General features: G+C 41.2%; 1 protein-coding gene across 42 annotated transcripts in view; it reads left to right on the plus strand.

The window, feature by feature from the left end:
* Positions 8,694-18,369, plus strand: part of SLMAP (sarcolemma associated protein) — a 148,300-nt gene continuing 138,624 nt past the window's right edge. For 22 of the 42 annotated variants that reach the window (XM_021069017.1, XM_021069014.1, XM_021069039.1 and 19 more), the window contains exons 1-2: positions 8,694-8,818; positions 9,021-10,326. In XM_021069017.1, coding sequence (XP_020924676.1) covers positions 10,129-10,326 — 198 coding nt within the window. In that variant the 5' untranslated portion in view covers positions 8,694-8,818; positions 9,021-10,128. Of the gene's footprint in view, positions 8,819-9,020; positions 10,327-18,369 lie in introns of those variants that run through there. The other 20 variants (XM_021069015.1, XM_021069013.1, XM_021069037.1 and 17 more) reach the window with 2 other exon arrangements.

The following is an 18,369-nucleotide window of genomic DNA, read 5'->3' on the forward strand; positions in this document are numbered from 1 at the left end:
TGCAGGTTCCATCCCTGGCCTCGCTCAGTGGGTTAAGGATCCGGCGTTGCCATGAGCTGTGGTGTAGGTCGAAGATGCGGCTCGGATTCTGTGTTGCTGTGGTTGTGGTGTAGGCCTTTGGCTACAGCTCCCATTAGACCCCTAGCCTGGGAACCTCCATATGCCATGGGAGCAGCCCTAGAAAAGGCAAGGAAAAAAGAAAAAAAAAAGAGCCCTTTCTTTCTCAAAAATTAAAAAAAAATAATATAATTATATACTATATCTAATATTAGATATAATTTAGTATTATCTGTTTGTTACTGTTATTACATAGAGCAGTTTAGCTTCTCATTAACCACTCAAAAGCCAGATTTTTATGTAGCCAAAGATCCAATCATTCAACATGTATTTTGGGGTCAACTATGTGCTAGGCTCAAAGCAAAAACAAATTAACAGGGTCCTTACTCTTACAGTGCTCACAGCCAGAAAAACAAATATCTGTGGGAGATTAAGAGTAAACTGGTTTCTTAAAAACAAATAGTTTCTATAATTCCAAGTGACTTTCTTAAAAAGACTAGAGGGCAATCCCTCCCCCTACCCCATGAGTCTGTAAATGGTCTGTAAGTGTACCAGCCCAGCCCTGGTCAAAATAATTATAGAAGATCTAGTCCCCTTTTCAGAGAAAAAGCTAGGAATTCAGCCTTTACTCTTTCACTGTGTTCATTATTGTTTTCAAAACCAAATAGAAGAAAATCCTTTAGACAACATGTCCTAAAGAATAAAAGGCTACCAACATTTCAGGAGTTTCCTTGTGGTGCAGCGGGTGCCTGGGAACTTCCACATGACATGGGTGTAGCAGGAAAAAAAAAAGGCATTTCAAAGGCAAATACAAATGGGGAGGATGTATTCATTTTATCATGCTGCTGTAACAAACTACCATAAATGTAGCGGCTTAAAATAACACCAATTTAGGACTTTCCATTGTGGCTCAGCAGTAACAAACCTGACTAGTATCCACAAGGACTCAGATTTGATTCCTGGCCTCACTCAGTGGGTTAAAGGATCTGGTGTTGCCATGAGCTGTGGTGTAGGTCAGCAGCTGCAGCTCCAATTAGACCCCTAGCCTGCGAGCTTCCATATGACATGGGTGCAGTCCTAAAAATACAAAAAAAACCAACCAAACAAACCCCCAAGAAAACACTAATTTATTATCTTAAAATTTTATAGGTCAAAAGTCCCTGATCTCGCTAGGCTAAAGTCAAGGCATTGGCCTTTCTGAAGGCTCTAGAAGAGTATGAGTTTCCTGGCCTTTTTCCAGCTTCAGGAGGCTTTCTTCATTCCTTGATTTGTGGCTTCCCTTCCTGTATCTTCAAAGTCAAGTTGAATCCTCATGTCATATTGTCTCTGATCTACTCACTGCCTCCCTCTTCCACTTTTAAGGACTCCAGTGATTAAAAGTAGATCCACCCAGATAATTCACGGTAATCTCCCTAGCTCAAATTCTGCATCCTTAATCATACCTGCAATGTCTCCTTTGCCTTGTAACAACACACTCAGAGAGGTTCTGAGGATTAGGATATGGACATCTTTGAGCGGCCATTATTCTGCCTACTAAAGAAAGCATAGAAAAAGTTAAGGGTGAAAAAAGTAGTAATGTTTCATTCTGTGTGGACAAGGAGGTAGAAGGTGACGCCATTTTTCCACTTATGATGGTCATCTCTGGCCAACGGAATTATGGGTAGTTTTTTTCTTTTTTGGCTGACCCATGGCAGAGTTATGGGTAATGTTTTTGGGTAATGTTTCTTTATGTTTCTCTGTTTTCAAGTTTTCTACATTAAAAATTAAAAAAAATTATATTTTAGGTTTTTAGGATAATGTCTGTATTGCTGGGAAGTTCACATTGAACTATTTCAGAGTAGTGTCATGATGTCTGCAACTTACTGTCAAAAGTTCAGAAAACACACACACAGATACATAGATGGAGAAGGCAAATATGGCCAGATGGTAACTACTCTGACTCACAGAGAGGTGCATATGTGTGTTCATTACAACTTTAATTTTCCTGGGTTTTTTTTTTTTTGTCTTTTTGTCTTTTTCCAGGGCTACACCTGTGGCATATGGAGGTTCCCAGGCTAGGGGTCTAATCAGAGCTATAGCCGCCAGCCTACGCCAGAGCCACAGCAACGCAGGATCTGAGCCATGTCTGCAACCTACACCACAGTTCACGGCAATGCCAGATCCCTAACCCACTGAGTGATGCCAGGGATCGAACCCGCAACCTCATGGTTCCTAGTCGGATTCGTTAACCACTGTGCCATGGTGGGAACTCCTTCACATTTTTTTTTTAACTTTCCTGTACATTCCTGTACGTGTGTGTGTGTGTGTGTGTGTGTGTGTGTGTGTGTGTGTGTGAGATGGGCCAGGGATGGGACTCACGCCACAAAAGTGACAATTCCAGATCCTTAACTGGCTGAACCACCAGGGAACTCCTGACATTTTTCATAATAAAAAGCAAAACTTTAATGGACAGGGATTCTGTGTTGATTTCATATTATTCTGATTATCATTTTAACAATAATTTCAGAGTCTAAGCTAGAGAGAGAAGGTAAATCACAAAATCAAGGCAAGTTTTCTCCGGCAACCATCTTTGCAACTGATACCAAGTTATGTAATTAGGTTCCAGGAAACAGGGAGATGGGCCTGACTGATTTCACTTGAAAAGTTCTCATTTCTATGGGGATGCTTGTTTACTGTCAATAGCCCACTAATTCTCCAATAGCATTTCATGCGTTGTGCTTGTTAAGAGGTGGACTTGTACAGAGGAGACTGAGTTCTCAAAGCAGTATGCTCAGGGTGGGATCAGCTTTAGCAGGGGATGGGCCCATTACAAAGCAAAAATGAGGGAATTTTTGTTTAAGAATTTCAAGTCAACAGGGAGTTCCCATTGTGGCTCAGAAGGTTACAAACCTGACTAGTATCCATAAGGATGTGGTTCGATCATTGGCCTCACTTGGTGGGTTAAGGATCTGGCATTGCTGTGGCTATGGTGTAGGCTGGCAGCTACAGCTCTGATTCGTCTCCTAGCCTGGGAACATGTGCCACAGATGTGGCCCTAAAAAGGAAAAAAAAAAAAAAAAAAAAAAAAAAAAAAAGGAGAATTTCAAGACAACAGAGTCCTTCCAAGCACTGGTCCCATGTAATGTCACACATTTGTGAAATTGGCCCTACTACACAAAGCCAAGCAGACTCCACAAACTATCTCCTCTCACCAAGCCTTATATGTTGAGAATGCTTGGTGGGCAGGCGAGTGGAGGAAGAGCCCACTCTAGACTCATTTTACTGTGCAGACTCTTCACTCCAATTCAACCAATCATCCCGGAGATGTTTAAGATCAAAAATCCCTGAGAAATCTATCAGTTCTCCAGAGTACAACCATTTGGTGAGATGCTGTTGGCCACTATCTTTGACAATGTTGCACAGCTGTAGGAACAATGCATTTATCTGAAACAAAAGCTCTAATGGAGTTTATTAAAAGAAATACAAATAGGAGTTCCCGTAGTGGCACAGTGGAAACAATCCAACTAGGAGCTATGAAGTTGCAGGTTCGATCCCTGGCCTCGCTCAATGGGTTGGAGATCCGGAATTGCTGTGAGCTGTGGTGAAGTTGTGGATGCAGCTCCGATCCTGCATTGTTGTGATTGTGGCGTAGGCTGGCAGCTGTAGCTCCGATTAGACCCCTAGTCCGGGAATCTCCATATGCCGCGAGTGCAGCCCTAAAAAGCAAAAAAAAAAAAAAAAAAAAAAAAAAAAAGCAAGCAAGCAAGCAAAAAAGAAATGCAAATAATTACATTAAAAAAACAATGATTTAAAATGTTGTAGTCTTCCCAGAATAAAGAATTTACTTCAACTATTTTTTCAAAAAAAATCACTGGATTGACAAAACCACCACATATAAACAGTCTCTGATATTTAATTTGGTAACTAAGTTATTTAAAAACAAACCCAGATATACCAATAAAAATTCAGAAAGAAAATGCCTCAAGTGGCTTTCTGACCCATCCCTTTAATTCTTAAGCATTTGCTGCATTCCAACTAACATTCTTAAACTGATCATAAAAAGCAAGAGAACACTTCCAGTAATTAAAAGGGGACTTACACAAGAGTGACCAAAATAAATCCTCTTCTTTCTCCTTCCAGTCCAGGCTTTTTGCCATTGAGAAAAAGTATTCATCACTTTTTTTGGGGGGGGGGGTCACAGGTGGGGCATATGGAAGCTCTCAGACTAGGGGTAGCATCAGAGCTTCAGCTGCTGGCCTACACCACAGCCACAGCAAAGAGGAATCTGAGCCACGACTGCGAACTACACCACAGCTCATGGCAACACCAGATCTTTAACCCACTGAGTGAAGCCAGGGGTCAAACCCACATCCTCATGGACACTAGTCGGATTCTTTTTGACCGTGCCACAATGGGAACTCTGGTATTTATCACTTTTAAGAATAAGGCTTATAGTGTTGATTTACCCATTTCCAATAAATAATAAGGTATTTTTAAAAGGGCATGCCTCGTAATACTTAGAAAACATCTGGAAGGATGTAGCTAATAAACTGTTAGTAGTGGCTAGCCCTAGACTAGGCTATTTGATGATGATAGAGAGGGTTTATACTTCCCTTACTTTTGCTTATATGAATACATGCAATGAATATTAATTTTATCAATTAAAAATTTAGTAAGATATATTTTTTGGGCTATGCTTGTAGCATATAAAAATTCCCAGGCCAGGGTGGAACCTACTCATTAGAATCTCCCTGATGAGGAGCAGCAACATGAGCCACTGTGGTGACAATGACAGATCCTTAAACTACTGCACCACAAGGGAACTCCGATAAAGATATTTTTTAAAAAGAAAAAATACCCAGCATGTAGTTTAGATCTAGCATGGCAATTTAGGATCAGTCACTTAATCTCTTTGAGGCTCAGTTTTCCTACCTATAAAACAGAGTTAATACCACACAGAGATGTCATGAGGAAAATGCCTTACCATGTGGTAAATACACCTTCAGTAAATGTTCCTTCTCTGAGCCTCAGGTTCCTTGCCTGCAAAATGTGAGGAGCTGGACTAGTTGTCTGTGATCCTTCTGAGTCCCTCTTTTTATATTCACAGAAAAAGATTGCTAAATAAAAAATAAATGTCTTTACTTGTCTTCAGGTAATTGTTTTTCTTTTATTTCCTGAAGAACCAGGAAGCCAAAAACTGATGAGCAGTACTTCTGGAATGTCTGGGCAACTCCACCCTGGGCACCTGGGAAATGACAGAGTATTTCCACTCATTAGAATCTCCCTGATGAGAAGAGCTTTCCTTATTGGGGAGAAGATTAAACTGGTTTCAATAAGCCAGTATATGCCATTAAAAATACTGTACACTCTCAATTTTAATCTTTGGCTACTCCGGTCTCCTCTTTAGTTAGTTTGTTTACTTATATGTATCTGCAATCCAGATACTCCACTTAAGCAGTTATGTAAGTGTTCCATAATTTGTTATATTTTATGTCATTGGTTAAAATCCAATTAGATCATTATCACTTAGGGAGGGGTGCATATTAAGTGAGTTTACAGAGTAAACTCTATAGGTTGAATTGTCTCTTACACAACTGAAATGCTAATAATTACCTATCTTTCATAGTACTGGTGTAATAATTTTACAATTCTTTGTTTTTCTAAAATTGAACAGTAGCATGGATCATAGCTATAGTAATAATGATCATTTTATTAAAAAAGTAAAAATAAAAAAGAAACAGCCACCACTTGGGGAAATACTAGCATTACAAATTTCTCAAAACATAACATACTTTTTATTTTAATTAAAATATTATATGGATACAGAATCAGAGGGAGCAACACCCACATGGTTTAGAATTCAAAATATCTCATGTATGAGATATCTTAATTTAAGCCTTTTCTGTGCCTACCAAATACCAGTGGGTGAAGAACGCCTTCAATGCCATTTTAGTATTTTCAGAACCCTGCATAACTTGGTAAGATTCTTTATCCTTCCAGGTTATAGCAGTCCCAGCTTTTCCTTGGAAAAAAATTTTTAAAAACTATATTCTGTTCATTTTAACATTAATTTTAAGAGATTGTAGTGAACTGAGCATAAAGAGACACTTTTTGTTTCCACATTTATGAACAAGTTTCTCCATATATGAATTAGAGATAATAGAACTTGCTCCTTGCTATATTCTTACAGCAGGTATTCTTACTATTAGTAATAATAATAAAAACTGAAGTTCTCTGAGTATCTACTATTTGCCAGGAATCATTATCTTATTAAAACGCTAACATTATTTTATTTAATCCTAATAAGACTCTGTGGGGATATAACCTACTTTTTTTCAAATGAGGAAACTGAAACCTAGAGAAGTTAAATAAATTATAATTACAGCTCTGTTAAATGGTGATGCAATGTCTGATTCTGAAACTTTGATTTTCATCACTCTACTGTGACCTTCTAGGAGAAAGATGGAAGTATTGTGAAGACCACTTCACGGCCTGCAAGTCCTTTAACAATTGAAATCACTTTCCTGTGCCCTTCCTTCTTTACCACCCCTCCTCATGCTCCAGTAATACAGACCTACCTGCAATTCTCTTAAAGTCCTTTTCTTCCAAGTCTCTGGGACTCTGCTTGTAATATTTCCTTGACCTCAAATTTCATTATCCCACTACTACCAGAAGAGCTGCTTACTCCTACTCATTTTTCATCTCAATTTATACTACTCCACAAGGCTCCCATTACTCTTGATAAACTCATAGTAGCAAGAATTTTGTTGTGTTACCACCTAAATTGTGAGGGAGTTTTTTTTTTCTTCCCCTATTGTTGTAGTTCCAGGGCTTGTCACAGTAGCTGTTTCCCACATTAAGTATTTGTAGAATGAAGGACTGAAAGAATGCATAAGTTCATGCACAAAACTTATTAGAGATTGCGGAGGGACCTACATTACTTATTCCACATGAGACTAAAAGTTACCACAAATGAAAACTTTTCAACCTCTTATATTAAGACTTTTCAATATATTCTTATTTTTGTCCAAAATAAAGTAACTGGAACATGGTAGTAATTCCATACACATTTGCTGAAGTAGTGAGAGTGTTAGTTAGAAAGTATACAAGGCCCTTATAACATATATTCTTCTCTTGGGACTCTCTTTGTGCCACTCCTACTGTATCCCGTAATAAAGAGTATGTAATTTTCAATCATGTATCAAATATTTGAGACACTGTAATGTGCCAGGCACGTTGTTCTACCATTTTAAAAGCCTTATTCTTGGAGTTCCCATCGTAGCGCAGTGGTTAACGAATCCGACTAGGAACCATGAGGTTGCGGCTTCGGTCCCTGCCCTTGCTCAGTGGGTTAAGGATCTGGCGTTGCCGTGAGCTGTGGTGTAGGTTGCAGACGCGGCTCGGATCCTGCGTTGCTGTGGCTCTGGCGTAGGCTGGTGGCTATGGCTCTGATTAGACCCCTAGCCTGGGAACCTCCATATGCCGCAGGAGCGGCCCAAGAAATAGCAAAAAAATAAAAATAAAAGCCTTGTTCTTTTTTTCACTAAACCTTCCTGGAAATTTACGAAACCATTCAGCAAATACCATGTTTATCGTGGTTTTCCTACCATCCTTCTTTGAGTTCAGTTACCTCCCATAGAAGACCCCTTTAGTGGCTAGTGCTTGTTTTCATCTTAGCCCTGATTGCATCAAAGTGAAGTTATCTCTATTTGAAACCCTCCTCTCCCTATCCTTATCTCACAATACCCAGGTATACTCTCAGAGGGCAAGGATTGAGATTTGGTTCATCTATGTGTCTTCAGGGCCCAGCACAGAACTTAGAACAGGGCCAAAACCCTGTATGTAAGAATTGAATAGTATTTACTCTTTCATGAGCAGATAGATTACTCCCTTGAATTCTCACAACAGGTGCGTTAACTATTATCTCCAAGTAATAGATGACAAAACGAAGCTCGTAGAGGTTTAGAAACTTCCCCAAGGTCACAGAGTGGTGGAGCCTGTTGTCAAAGGAATCTGAAGAATGACGCCATCATTGATTCCAAAGGACCTCTCTCTCTGGAAAAACATGATTTTAAACTTTCAGAAGTTGCACTAATTTCGGGGTAGAGTCAGCGCTAGGGGCCTGGGAAATAAGATAGGCCCAGTGAGAAGAATTGTCATTTGAAATGGAACGCAAGGACTAAGAAAGAGTTTTTCCTCCGGGTAGGATACATAGCGAAGACTTTAAAGAGGGCGGATGAATCTTGTTACAGATGCACAAATCCTGAGACTTGTAGGAATTTAGTTGTTCACACCTAAGGCGGCTGTTGGGGTGGAGGTCGGGGAGCTGTGCTGCCCACAACTAAGATGGATGCTAATAACAGCTCCTTTGGATGGGCTTGGTCTCCTTGGGCGTTGATATTTTCAATGAGGACTCTAGTGAATAAAATTTAGTAAATGCTAGCGCCTTCTTACCAAGATGGCAAAGTAGGAAGTTGGCACGTTATGTTTAGAAAACCTTCAACAGGTCAAATTTTTTCTTGCCCATAACCAAAATGGTGGCAAAGGTGTCCCACGGTTTTGAAGCGTCCAACCCTTAACTAAGATGGCGTGCGGAGGCTTGTTAAAAAGGCTTGCCCTCTTTTCTGCCCTTGACCATCATGGCTTCCGCGGCGTCTGTCACGTGATGCCCCGACTACGGCGCGGGAGAAGGGGTAGGAGGGCCCTTGAAGGGTGCGCGTTCCCGTGGCGGTGCACCGGGTAGGTTTCAGTCAGAGTCACTATGGCGGCCGGAGCTGGCAAGGTAAGCTGAGGCGGCGGCGGCGGTAAGAGAAGCTGGACCCGTCTTGGCGTCCGGGCTCCCAGTCCCCGCGGCCCCTCAGCGGAAAGGTCGGCCGAGTCGTGGCCAGTCGCGGGGGCTGGTTGGGGTGGGCTGAGGGGGTTGAGGGCTGAGGTGGGCGGGCACCGGCGCTGACGGCCGTTTGTTTTGATGTTTTCCCCACCAGGTCGGAAAGTTTCTGTCGTCGGGCAGAGCCTGAGCTTGTCCCACCGGCTGCGAGCGGTGGAGGCTGCGGCGGACCCAACCCGGGGCCTCCAGGCCTCTCCCCCAACCTCCGGGCCAGCCTCCCTCCCCCACCTCCTCGTCCGTCGGGAGCTTCAGCTGCGGTCCCTGAGATGCGACCCTCGCGGGAGAGACTCTGAAAGGAGGTGGCCGGTGTGCTGAGGAGCAGCCAGGAGCCCAGGAGTCCAGGGACCAACTTCCTGCGGGCCGAGACCCCGGATCCTCCCCGGGGTCGCGCCTCGCTCGGTCACCACCCGCCTGCTGAGCCGGATCCCCGCCCTGGTCGCGGGGACGCCCGCCAGGTGCCCGGAGTCCCGCCTTGGCCGCTGCCCTAGCTCCCGCCGGTCCCCGTTCCTCGTGCCAGGGACTCCAGCCACCGCCACCTCGTCTCGTGCGGGGCCGGGGACCCTGTGCCACCTCCCGGCCGGCCTTCGCGGGAGGGGCAATGCAGACTGTCCGGCTGGCCGTCTAGACCCCTGCGCTGGCCCCATCGCCTCTCGTCCCTCCAGTCCGGAGGCCCTCGAAGACGGGCGGTGGCTGCCCAGAGGTGCTCAGCTACACCTTTCTTCCGCCTGAAAGGACCTTTCTGGCCGCAACGAACCGACCCTTCCTTCATGCTGCAGTGCTGCAACATTTCCGCCACCGAGGGGGGAAAGCGGCCGCGATCCCAAACAAAACCCAAGAATTGGCGTGTGACTCATCTGCTTGGATACCTCCAGTCCCCAAACTGTCTTCCAGGAGTTTTCTTGGCCGAAGCTGTCCAATGTTTGAGCCTTTTCTTCCCAGGGAAGAAGATGGACTGAAAGCTACCAGTTGGGGACTTGGTGTGATCAGGGCACTGCTGGGTTTTAAAGGAGGTGATGGGGCTTGCGCTGACTCGTCTTCCCACCCAAGTGAAGAGTTGTTGATGTTCACTGGTTATGCTTGGACAATGTGCAGTTTGTTTTAATTTAAAATTTGGTGGGGGATAGGGGTAGAGGCTTGTGAAGGGTCCGGATCCGGTGGACCTCCTCTTTGTCCCTAGTAGGAGAGACACCCCCAGTCTGTCCTCGATGCCGTCAGCCTTGGCCATCTTCACTTGCCGCCCGAACTCACACCCTTTTCAAGAGCGTCATGTCTACCTGGACGAGCCCATTAAAATCGGCCGCTCGGTGGCCCGTTGTCGACCAGCACAGAATAATGCTACCTTTGATTGCAAAGTGCTGTCAAGGAACCATGCTCTCGTCTGGTTTGATCACAAGACGGGCAAGGTAATGTCACTACGTTGTCTAACAATCTTTGTTTTTCGTTTCTCTTTGCCCTTTCTGCATAAATGTATGCAGGATCCCAGGGCTTGCACCCAGAGGACACTTTCAGCAAGGCCATGGAGAACCAACTTTTTGTGTGACTGGTTCTAGTGGAAATTTGTTTGAGGTGGTTGAATGGAAAACAGAGAAGGTATTGTAATTTAACACCCTGAGAGGGCGATGACATCTTGATAATATGGTCATTCCCAGTGAAATCCCAAACCCTAATTTGTTTTAGAAAACTAGATAGTGAAACTTGGCTTCTCGCTTTTAGTCTTTTAAGAAAGGTGAATTTGCACTTCAGTACTTGATGAAGCAAGTAGCAGTTCCCAAAGCAATGCAGGGAATCCATGGCCAGTATTACACAGGGGCTCAAGTGTCTCAATGGTGAAATGCAGTTAACACAGTGTCTTTGAGTTGAGTTCAGAGCAGGGTCTTTCTAGCAAGGACATTGTTTGTGTAAATTTACATTTTTGAAAGATTTGATACGTATTTACCTACAAGGGAGTAATTTGCAAAGCCAATTTAAGTATGAACAATTGTAACTTTATAGTTTCAGAATTTTGTTTGTAAGTTAGGTGAACATATACCAATTGCTTTTGAGGATCACTTTTTGATGTTCCCTGCAGCATTTATTAAAAACACCTAATGCATACTTATAGAGGTGATATTTAAAAGTCAGTGTTAAAATTTATTTTTTGAAATTATATCCAGTTCTGTTGATTTTTGCATTACCTAGATGTGATAGGATAAATTTAGTGTTCTTCATTATAAGTGTGACCATTTTAGCATTTTTATGTTGGCACCCTGATTAACTATACATGGGGTGCTTATATTTTAAGGATACAAGAAAAAAGTTAACTAAGACCCTTTTGATTTTTTAAACCTATCTGTGTGTGTGGAGAGTATACTAAAGAGCTCATCTTTGTCCTAAAACCTAACTTTAGTTAAGCTACTGAATCAGTTCCAACTTAGAGTAAGTTATGTAAGACTAATAAGAATATCTCGGGTTTCACCTCCTGACTTTTTGGTCCCTCTGAGTTGAATGATTAAATCCTTTTTAAGAGAAGAATTTAAGTGTTCTTTTAGAAGAGTAGTATTTTGAAAAAAAAAAAAAAAAAAAAAAAACCCTGAGCCTCACAGGGAAGAGAGAAAGCAATACTTCTGTTGCTACTGAATTAAGGAATTGTTATATAAATCATTTTTTTCAAAGAAAGGAGGAAAAGATTGCTCAAGTGCCATGTGCCTGTGTAATAGCTATGTCTTACTCTGTACATATGATGAGAACTGAAAAGTATGTTAAAGTATAACACGATTTGCTCATTTATCTGTGGAACATACCCCTTTTTCCTCATAGATTACCTGTAGTAATTTAAATAATTCATCTTTATAGTAAATTCAAACATTAGTTAACTGCTAGTGCCTTAACTAGCTTTCATATTTTTTCATTTTATGTCCCTGGGCAAGAGTTAAGGGCCAACCTAATCAGATACTAATTTTGCTTGAAGTACATAGCAAATACACCTTCTTGCCTTTGGTTTAATACTTAAAGGAGGCTTAGATTTTTTTCTTTTACTTATTTGAAAAATAGCGGCTATATACAGTGCTTTTCATGGTTATACTAAAACTCTCACATTTGGTTATTTTTACAGTAACTAAGAATAGATTAATAATGAGTGTTTATTGGGAATTCCAGTTGTGGCTCCGTGGCTTACTGAACCCTACTAGTATCCATGAGGATATGGGTTCCATCCCCATGCTCACTCAGTGAATTAAGGATCCGGTATTGCTGTGAGCTGTGGTTTAGGTTGCAGATGCGGCTTAGGTCTGGAATGGCTGTGGGCTGTGGCTGTGGCGTAGGCCAGCAGCTGCAGCTCTGATTCACCTTCAAGCCTGGGTACTTCCATACGCTGCAGGTGCGGCCCTAAAAAAAAAAAAAAAAAAAAAGAGTGGTTTTATTGTATAATTGAGATGACAAGTTTTGAATTGAATTTGTTGTTAGCAAACTTGATCTTTAAAAGATACACAGCTTATTTCTACCATTTGAACTTTCCCACCTCTTGCTTTATTAGTAAAATACATTTAGGATGTAGGGGCCTTTACTTGAGGTATAGATATAATTATTGATTATTAAACCACCTAATCTACTTAAAACAAATAGCCTGTCAGATCTAGCCATGGGATTAAATTGTTTTAGGAATTAACTGTTTAAACTTTAGATTTGAACAGATGCTAGGTTTTAATTGAGCGTCTGTTATGTGTCAGATAATGGTAAGGTACACAGTTACAAAGAAAATTGATAGTTTGACCAAATATCATTTATTGTTTTCTCTGTGTAAAATTTCCAGTATGAGAATTTGTTATAACAAAAGTCCCTAGGAACTAATGTATATTCATAGCAAATTCCTTTGTACAATACTAGAATCTCCTCCTATAAGCATCGCCTTAGGCAGGTTTTTGTTTTTTTTCCCCTAGACATCTTTAAACCTCAATTTTCTGGGGATGAAAATAGTATCTTTTATTGTTTCCAGGATTGAGATAATCATGTAAATCACTTAGCACCCTGTTCCCGGCCCTTATTAAGGGGTCAGTCCTTGGAGAAGAGGGTGTTTGGGGTGGGGGGAAGAAGAAACTATCTAGGGAGCTCTTTGCAATTTTTTGTAGTGCTATGGAATGTAAGGAGGGTAATGAGACATTATTATCTTTCATGTGATGATATATGTGGAAGTTATTTTTTAAATTTAAACATGTGAAGTTGAGAACCTTGTCCACATTGGCACCTTACCTGGGAGGTGGAAAATTATGGCAATATGCCCTTTTGTTTGACCTTCAGTTTGTGAATGTTGCATTCTGCTATTAAGGGAGGACCAATAGAAGCTGGAAGAAATCACACTTAAAATTTTCTGATTATTCTTGTAATACATGTATATTATAGGAAATTTGCAAAGTGTAGGCAGGGGGAAATCGAGGTAACACTTTTTTTTTTTTTTTTTTTGTCTTTTTGCCACTTCTTGGGCCGCTCCCGCAGCATATGGAGGTTCCCAGGCTAGGGGTCGAATCGGAGCTGTAGCCACCGGCCTACACCAGAGCCACAGCAACGCGGGATCCGAGCCGCATCTGCAGCCTACACCACAGCTCACGGCAACGCCGGATCGTTAACCCACTGAGCAAGGGCAGGGACCGAACCCGCAACCTCATGGTTCCTAGTCGGATTCGTTAACCCCTGCACCACAATGGGAACTCCGAGGTAACACTTTTAATGCTGAGTTCACAGTACTTAAAAATTGCATGCTGGATGTTAACAGGTTTGTTACAAAGTGGAATTTCATAAGCTTTCCCCAAATAATGCTTCACTCCTTTTTGGAGGTCAGGCTCTTCAAATCAAATGGCAGATAATAGTATGGTTATTAATCTTTCTGTTGACTCAGGGTACTACTGAACAAGCAAATCTACTCCTATGTTGGTTACATAGAAGAGATAGTAGTGGACTGCCTCCTTCTGATTTGGATGGCCCTATTTGATTTGAGGCTTTGTGGAATAGTGATAGTCTAGTAGTTGACACAGTAGTCTATTTCCAGTCTCATTGTAGTTTACTCAGTTAAGTACTAGTTGTAGTTGTCTGCTTCGACTTTTGCTTTTTTACTTAAATTCAACAATTTTAATTTTTAGTCTTTTTTTTTTTTTTAAGGGCCGTACCCACGATATATGGAAGTTCCCAGGCTAGGGGGTGAATCAGAGCTGTAGCTGCTGGCCTGCACCACAGCCACAGCAATGCCAGATCCGAGCCTCATCTGCACCCTATACCACAGCTCATGGCAACGCTGGATCCTTAACCCACTGAGCGAGGCCAGGGATCGAACTTGAGTCCTCATGGATGCTAGTTGGATTTGTTTCTGCAGAGCTACGATGGGAACTCCCTCAACACATGTTTTTGAGCACCTGTTCTATCATCATCTACATCAGTGGAGGGCATGGTGGTAGGTGGGAGTGGGGAAGAGAAAATGACAAGAATTGGTAAGAAATTATTACTCCTTCCTTCTAGGGGTGTGTGTGTGTGTGTGTGTGTATTTATATTTATTTTATTTTCTTTTTTGGCTGCACCTGCAGAAGTTCCCAGGCCGGAGATTGAACCTGTGTCACAGCAGGGACTGAGCTGCAGCTGTGACACAGCCACAAGGGAACTTCCAAGGGGCTTATATTTTGCTATTTTTTTTTTTCTTCTTAGGGCCTCACCTATGGCATATGAAACTTCCCAGGCTAGCTGTCGAATCAGAGCTGCAGCTTCTGGTCTATGCCCTAGCCATGCATAATCCAATCCATATCTGCAGCCTGCACCACAGCTCATGGCAATGCCAGATCTTTAACCCACTGAGCGAGGCCAGGGATCAAACCCACATCCTCATGGATTGTAGTTGGGTTCATTACCACTGAGCCACAAGGGGGAACTCCTGGGGCTTACATTTTGGATAGAAAAAGTGACTGCACACCTTGAGAACAGTTGATTGTGATAAGATAGTATTATATAAATTCAAATGGCAAGAGTGTGATGGTGTTTGAATTAGACTTTAATATAGGAGTGGATAGGAGTGGCTAGGTATAGGTTAAGAAAGGTGCTTTTTTCGGGGGATGTGTTTGTATATGAAGGGATTATGGTGGAGTAAGACAAAGAAAAGCAGGTAATTTTGAATGATTTTGGCATCTTCCAAACACTGAGGAAACTAATTTTGTTGGGCCAAAGGGTGCTTTTGGAAAGTAGCTATGGGCAAACATTCATTGTGTTGGATATTGTCATGTTTGTGCCTTGCAGGAGAGGGTCTCTGCTTTTTGTGTCTATTTCCTGCTATTTCATAGATGTAGATGTTGAGTAAGTGAAGCTGAGTAGATGTTATGGTGCCACACTGAGCAAACTAAGGACATGGATCCTGGGGTATTGAAGGCCTGAGAGAGTTCTGTGCAGAGCATTGACATACCAAAGCAATTATTTAGGAGTGATAAAACAACAATATGTGAGACCTAGAACAAGAAAAAAAATGGGTAATTGTTAGCTTAACTAAACTTACTGTAAGTTTAGTTAAGCTATTGTTAATAGCGTTACTTGAATTTAAACCAGCTCTAGATTGGAAAGGATCTAAGTCTCCTGATCTGCTTTTACATTTGGGTAGCACATCCCATATTTTAGAACATAGGGGTGCCTGGCTTAAATAAAAATAGCATTTAATGTATAATCGTGTGGGAGGTTTATGGATAAGCTGTATTTCTGTCACATTGTGGCAGTATCTTCTGCTTTAATATTAAACAGCTTGTTATGTAAACATTGGAACAGAATGGCTGGCTTCAAAATGTAGTCATGTACTAATTTTATGTACACAAAAAACCCCCTAAAACTTATTGTGTACTTTGTACCATGCTCTGTTCTAAATGCTTTACATGTTAACTTAATACTTAAATGTCTATCTAGGATAGGTGGTTATTTCCTCCATATTAACATATGAGGAAATTAAGGTACACAAAGATTAGATTAGCTAATTTGCCCAAGTTCTCATAGCTAATAAATGGTAGAGCTGGGATTTGAACTGAGGTATTCTGATTCTTGAATCTAGACTCTTAACCACTCTGCTATTCCAAAGCTTTGTAACAGTTTACATTTAATGCCATTTTGTAGGAGCATGGACCAGGTTCGCAGTAGGAGTAAAAATGACTAGATGCCAGAAAATGAAAAAAGACAAGTATGTTAACTTGTTTTTTGGGACTTCAGCAAAGAGAGAAGTTGTGTATGGACTGGAGATTTTATGAAAGGTTTCATGGATGAGACACAATTTGTACTAGACCTTAGGACTTCTTCCCAACCTACCACCCCTTAGAACTTTTTGAATAGGGCTGAATGTTGATAGATGGAGTCAGTCAGAAAGGAGTGAGTGGGAAAAATTGCTCAAGTAAAGGCATAGAAGCAGGAATGATGTGGCATGTTTCAAGGACATTGCAAGAAAGTCGTGGCAAAGGAGGAATCCACAGAATTTTACAACCAAGGTTGTTTCTTCCTTCTTCCTTCCATGACTGCAAAGATCCTGGCCTCAACTTTTGGGAGAGTGGCAGATCATACGTTGATTTTGTTTGTTTGTTTGTGTATTGTTTCAACAGATACCTAATTTTTTTTTGACAGAGGTTAAAAAGGTCATTAAGAGTTAGTTATTGTGAGAAAGACATATTTGTTATATTTAATGTAAACATGTTCAAAAAGCCAGATTATATATCCAAAGCATATAATAATTTCCTTGTTATGTTAGTCTTCACCATTATGGAAAATTAATGAAATATTTTAAGTGTTTATTCAAGTTGTTAAAAATATGGACCTTAAACATTTTTGTTCTATTTAGTCATTTGACTTTACTCCTTGGGTTAAATTTACTCTTTACTTTCTCAAGCTCCTGTTTAGTTTTCTTAAGTGGTATTTATGTCAGAGCTTAGTATCTATTCTCTTTTGTAAATGGGGAGGAGGGTGTCTGTCATCTAGAGTTTTAAGTTAAAAGATTCTGAGATTGGTTCTTAATATATGTCAGTTACTTAAATCAAGAAAATGATGACATTTGTTAGCTACAGTTGTAAGGACTCTTTCCTGCCCATGCTCTTCTCATTGCCACTGCCACTGGATGAACAGTTTATTATCCCTTGCTCAAAATCTAGGTTTTGCCCCATTAATTTTTAAAATGACATACAAACCCTTTATTTTTAAAATTTTTTATTAATGATTTTTATTTTTATTTATTATTATTATTATTTTTGGCTTTTTGCCTTTCCTAGGGCCGCTCCTGTGGCACATGGAGGTTCCTAGGCTAGGGGTCTAATCGGAGCTGTAGCCGCCGGCCTACACCAGAGCCACAGCAATGCGGGATCTGAGCCGTGTCTGTGACCTACACCATAGCTCACGGCAACGCTGGATCCTTAATCCACTGAGCAAGGCCAGGGATCGAACCTACAAGCTCATGGTTCCTAGTTGGATTCATTAACCACTGAGCCACAGTGGGAACTCCAGATGATTTTTATTTTTTTCATCATAGTTAGTTTACAGTGTTCTGTTAATTTTCTACTGTATACCAAAGTGACCCAGTCACACGTACATATATATACATTCTTTTTCTCACATTATCCTCCACCATGCTCCATCACAAGTGATTAGATTACAGTTCCCAGTGCTGTACAGCAGGATCTCATTGCATATCCATTCCAAAGGTAATAGTTTGCATCTATTAACCCCAGATTCCCAGTCCATCTCATTCTCTCCCTCTCCCCCTTGGCAACCACAATTCTCTTCTCCAAGTCCATGAATTTCTTTTCTGTGGAAAGGTTCATTTGTTCCGTATATTGGATTCCAGATATGAGGGATATCATATGGTATTTGTCTTTCTGACCTACTTCACTTAGTATGAGAGTCTCTAGTTCCATCAATGTTGCTGCAAATGGCATTATTTTGTTCTTTTTAAAAAATCTGTCTCTCATTTCCTTTTTTTCCAGCTCTTTTCTGTGACTCTTTTTTTCCTTTGCTCTAAACTCTGTGCAGTAGTTACATTACACTGCCCACTGTTCCTAGAAAATGTGCCTTTTTTGCTGTTTGTCTTCTAGAATGACTTTTTCCCTTCATCCCTTGAGGCCTAGTCCCAATATGAAACCTTCCCTGACTGTCACTGAGGAATTAATTGCTTCTTCCTCTATACTCCCATAGAACTTTGTATGTAATTTCATTATGAGACACAGACAACAAAATAACTATGATGCAAATGTATTATTGCCCCGCCAGACGTGAGCTCTTGAGAATGGGAATAGGCACTTACATAAATGTTTGAATGAGTGAAATGTGGACAATGAAACAGTCTGTTTCTGCAAACCCTGAGGAGGGTCAAAGGGGAGAAGGTCATTTGAGTTAATTCTCAATTTGAGATCATGGACTCAATTTCCAGTAGGTTGTCTTTGAGAAGTTACTTCTTGAGAAGTTGCAATGTTCGGGACACTCTG

The sequence above is a fragment of the Sus scrofa genome, chromosome 13 (genome assembly GCF_000003025.6).
Source record: "Sus scrofa isolate TJ Tabasco breed Duroc chromosome 13, Sscrofa11.1, whole genome shotgun sequence".
Classification (NCBI taxonomy): domain Eukaryota; kingdom Metazoa; phylum Chordata; class Mammalia; order Artiodactyla; family Suidae; genus Sus; species Sus scrofa.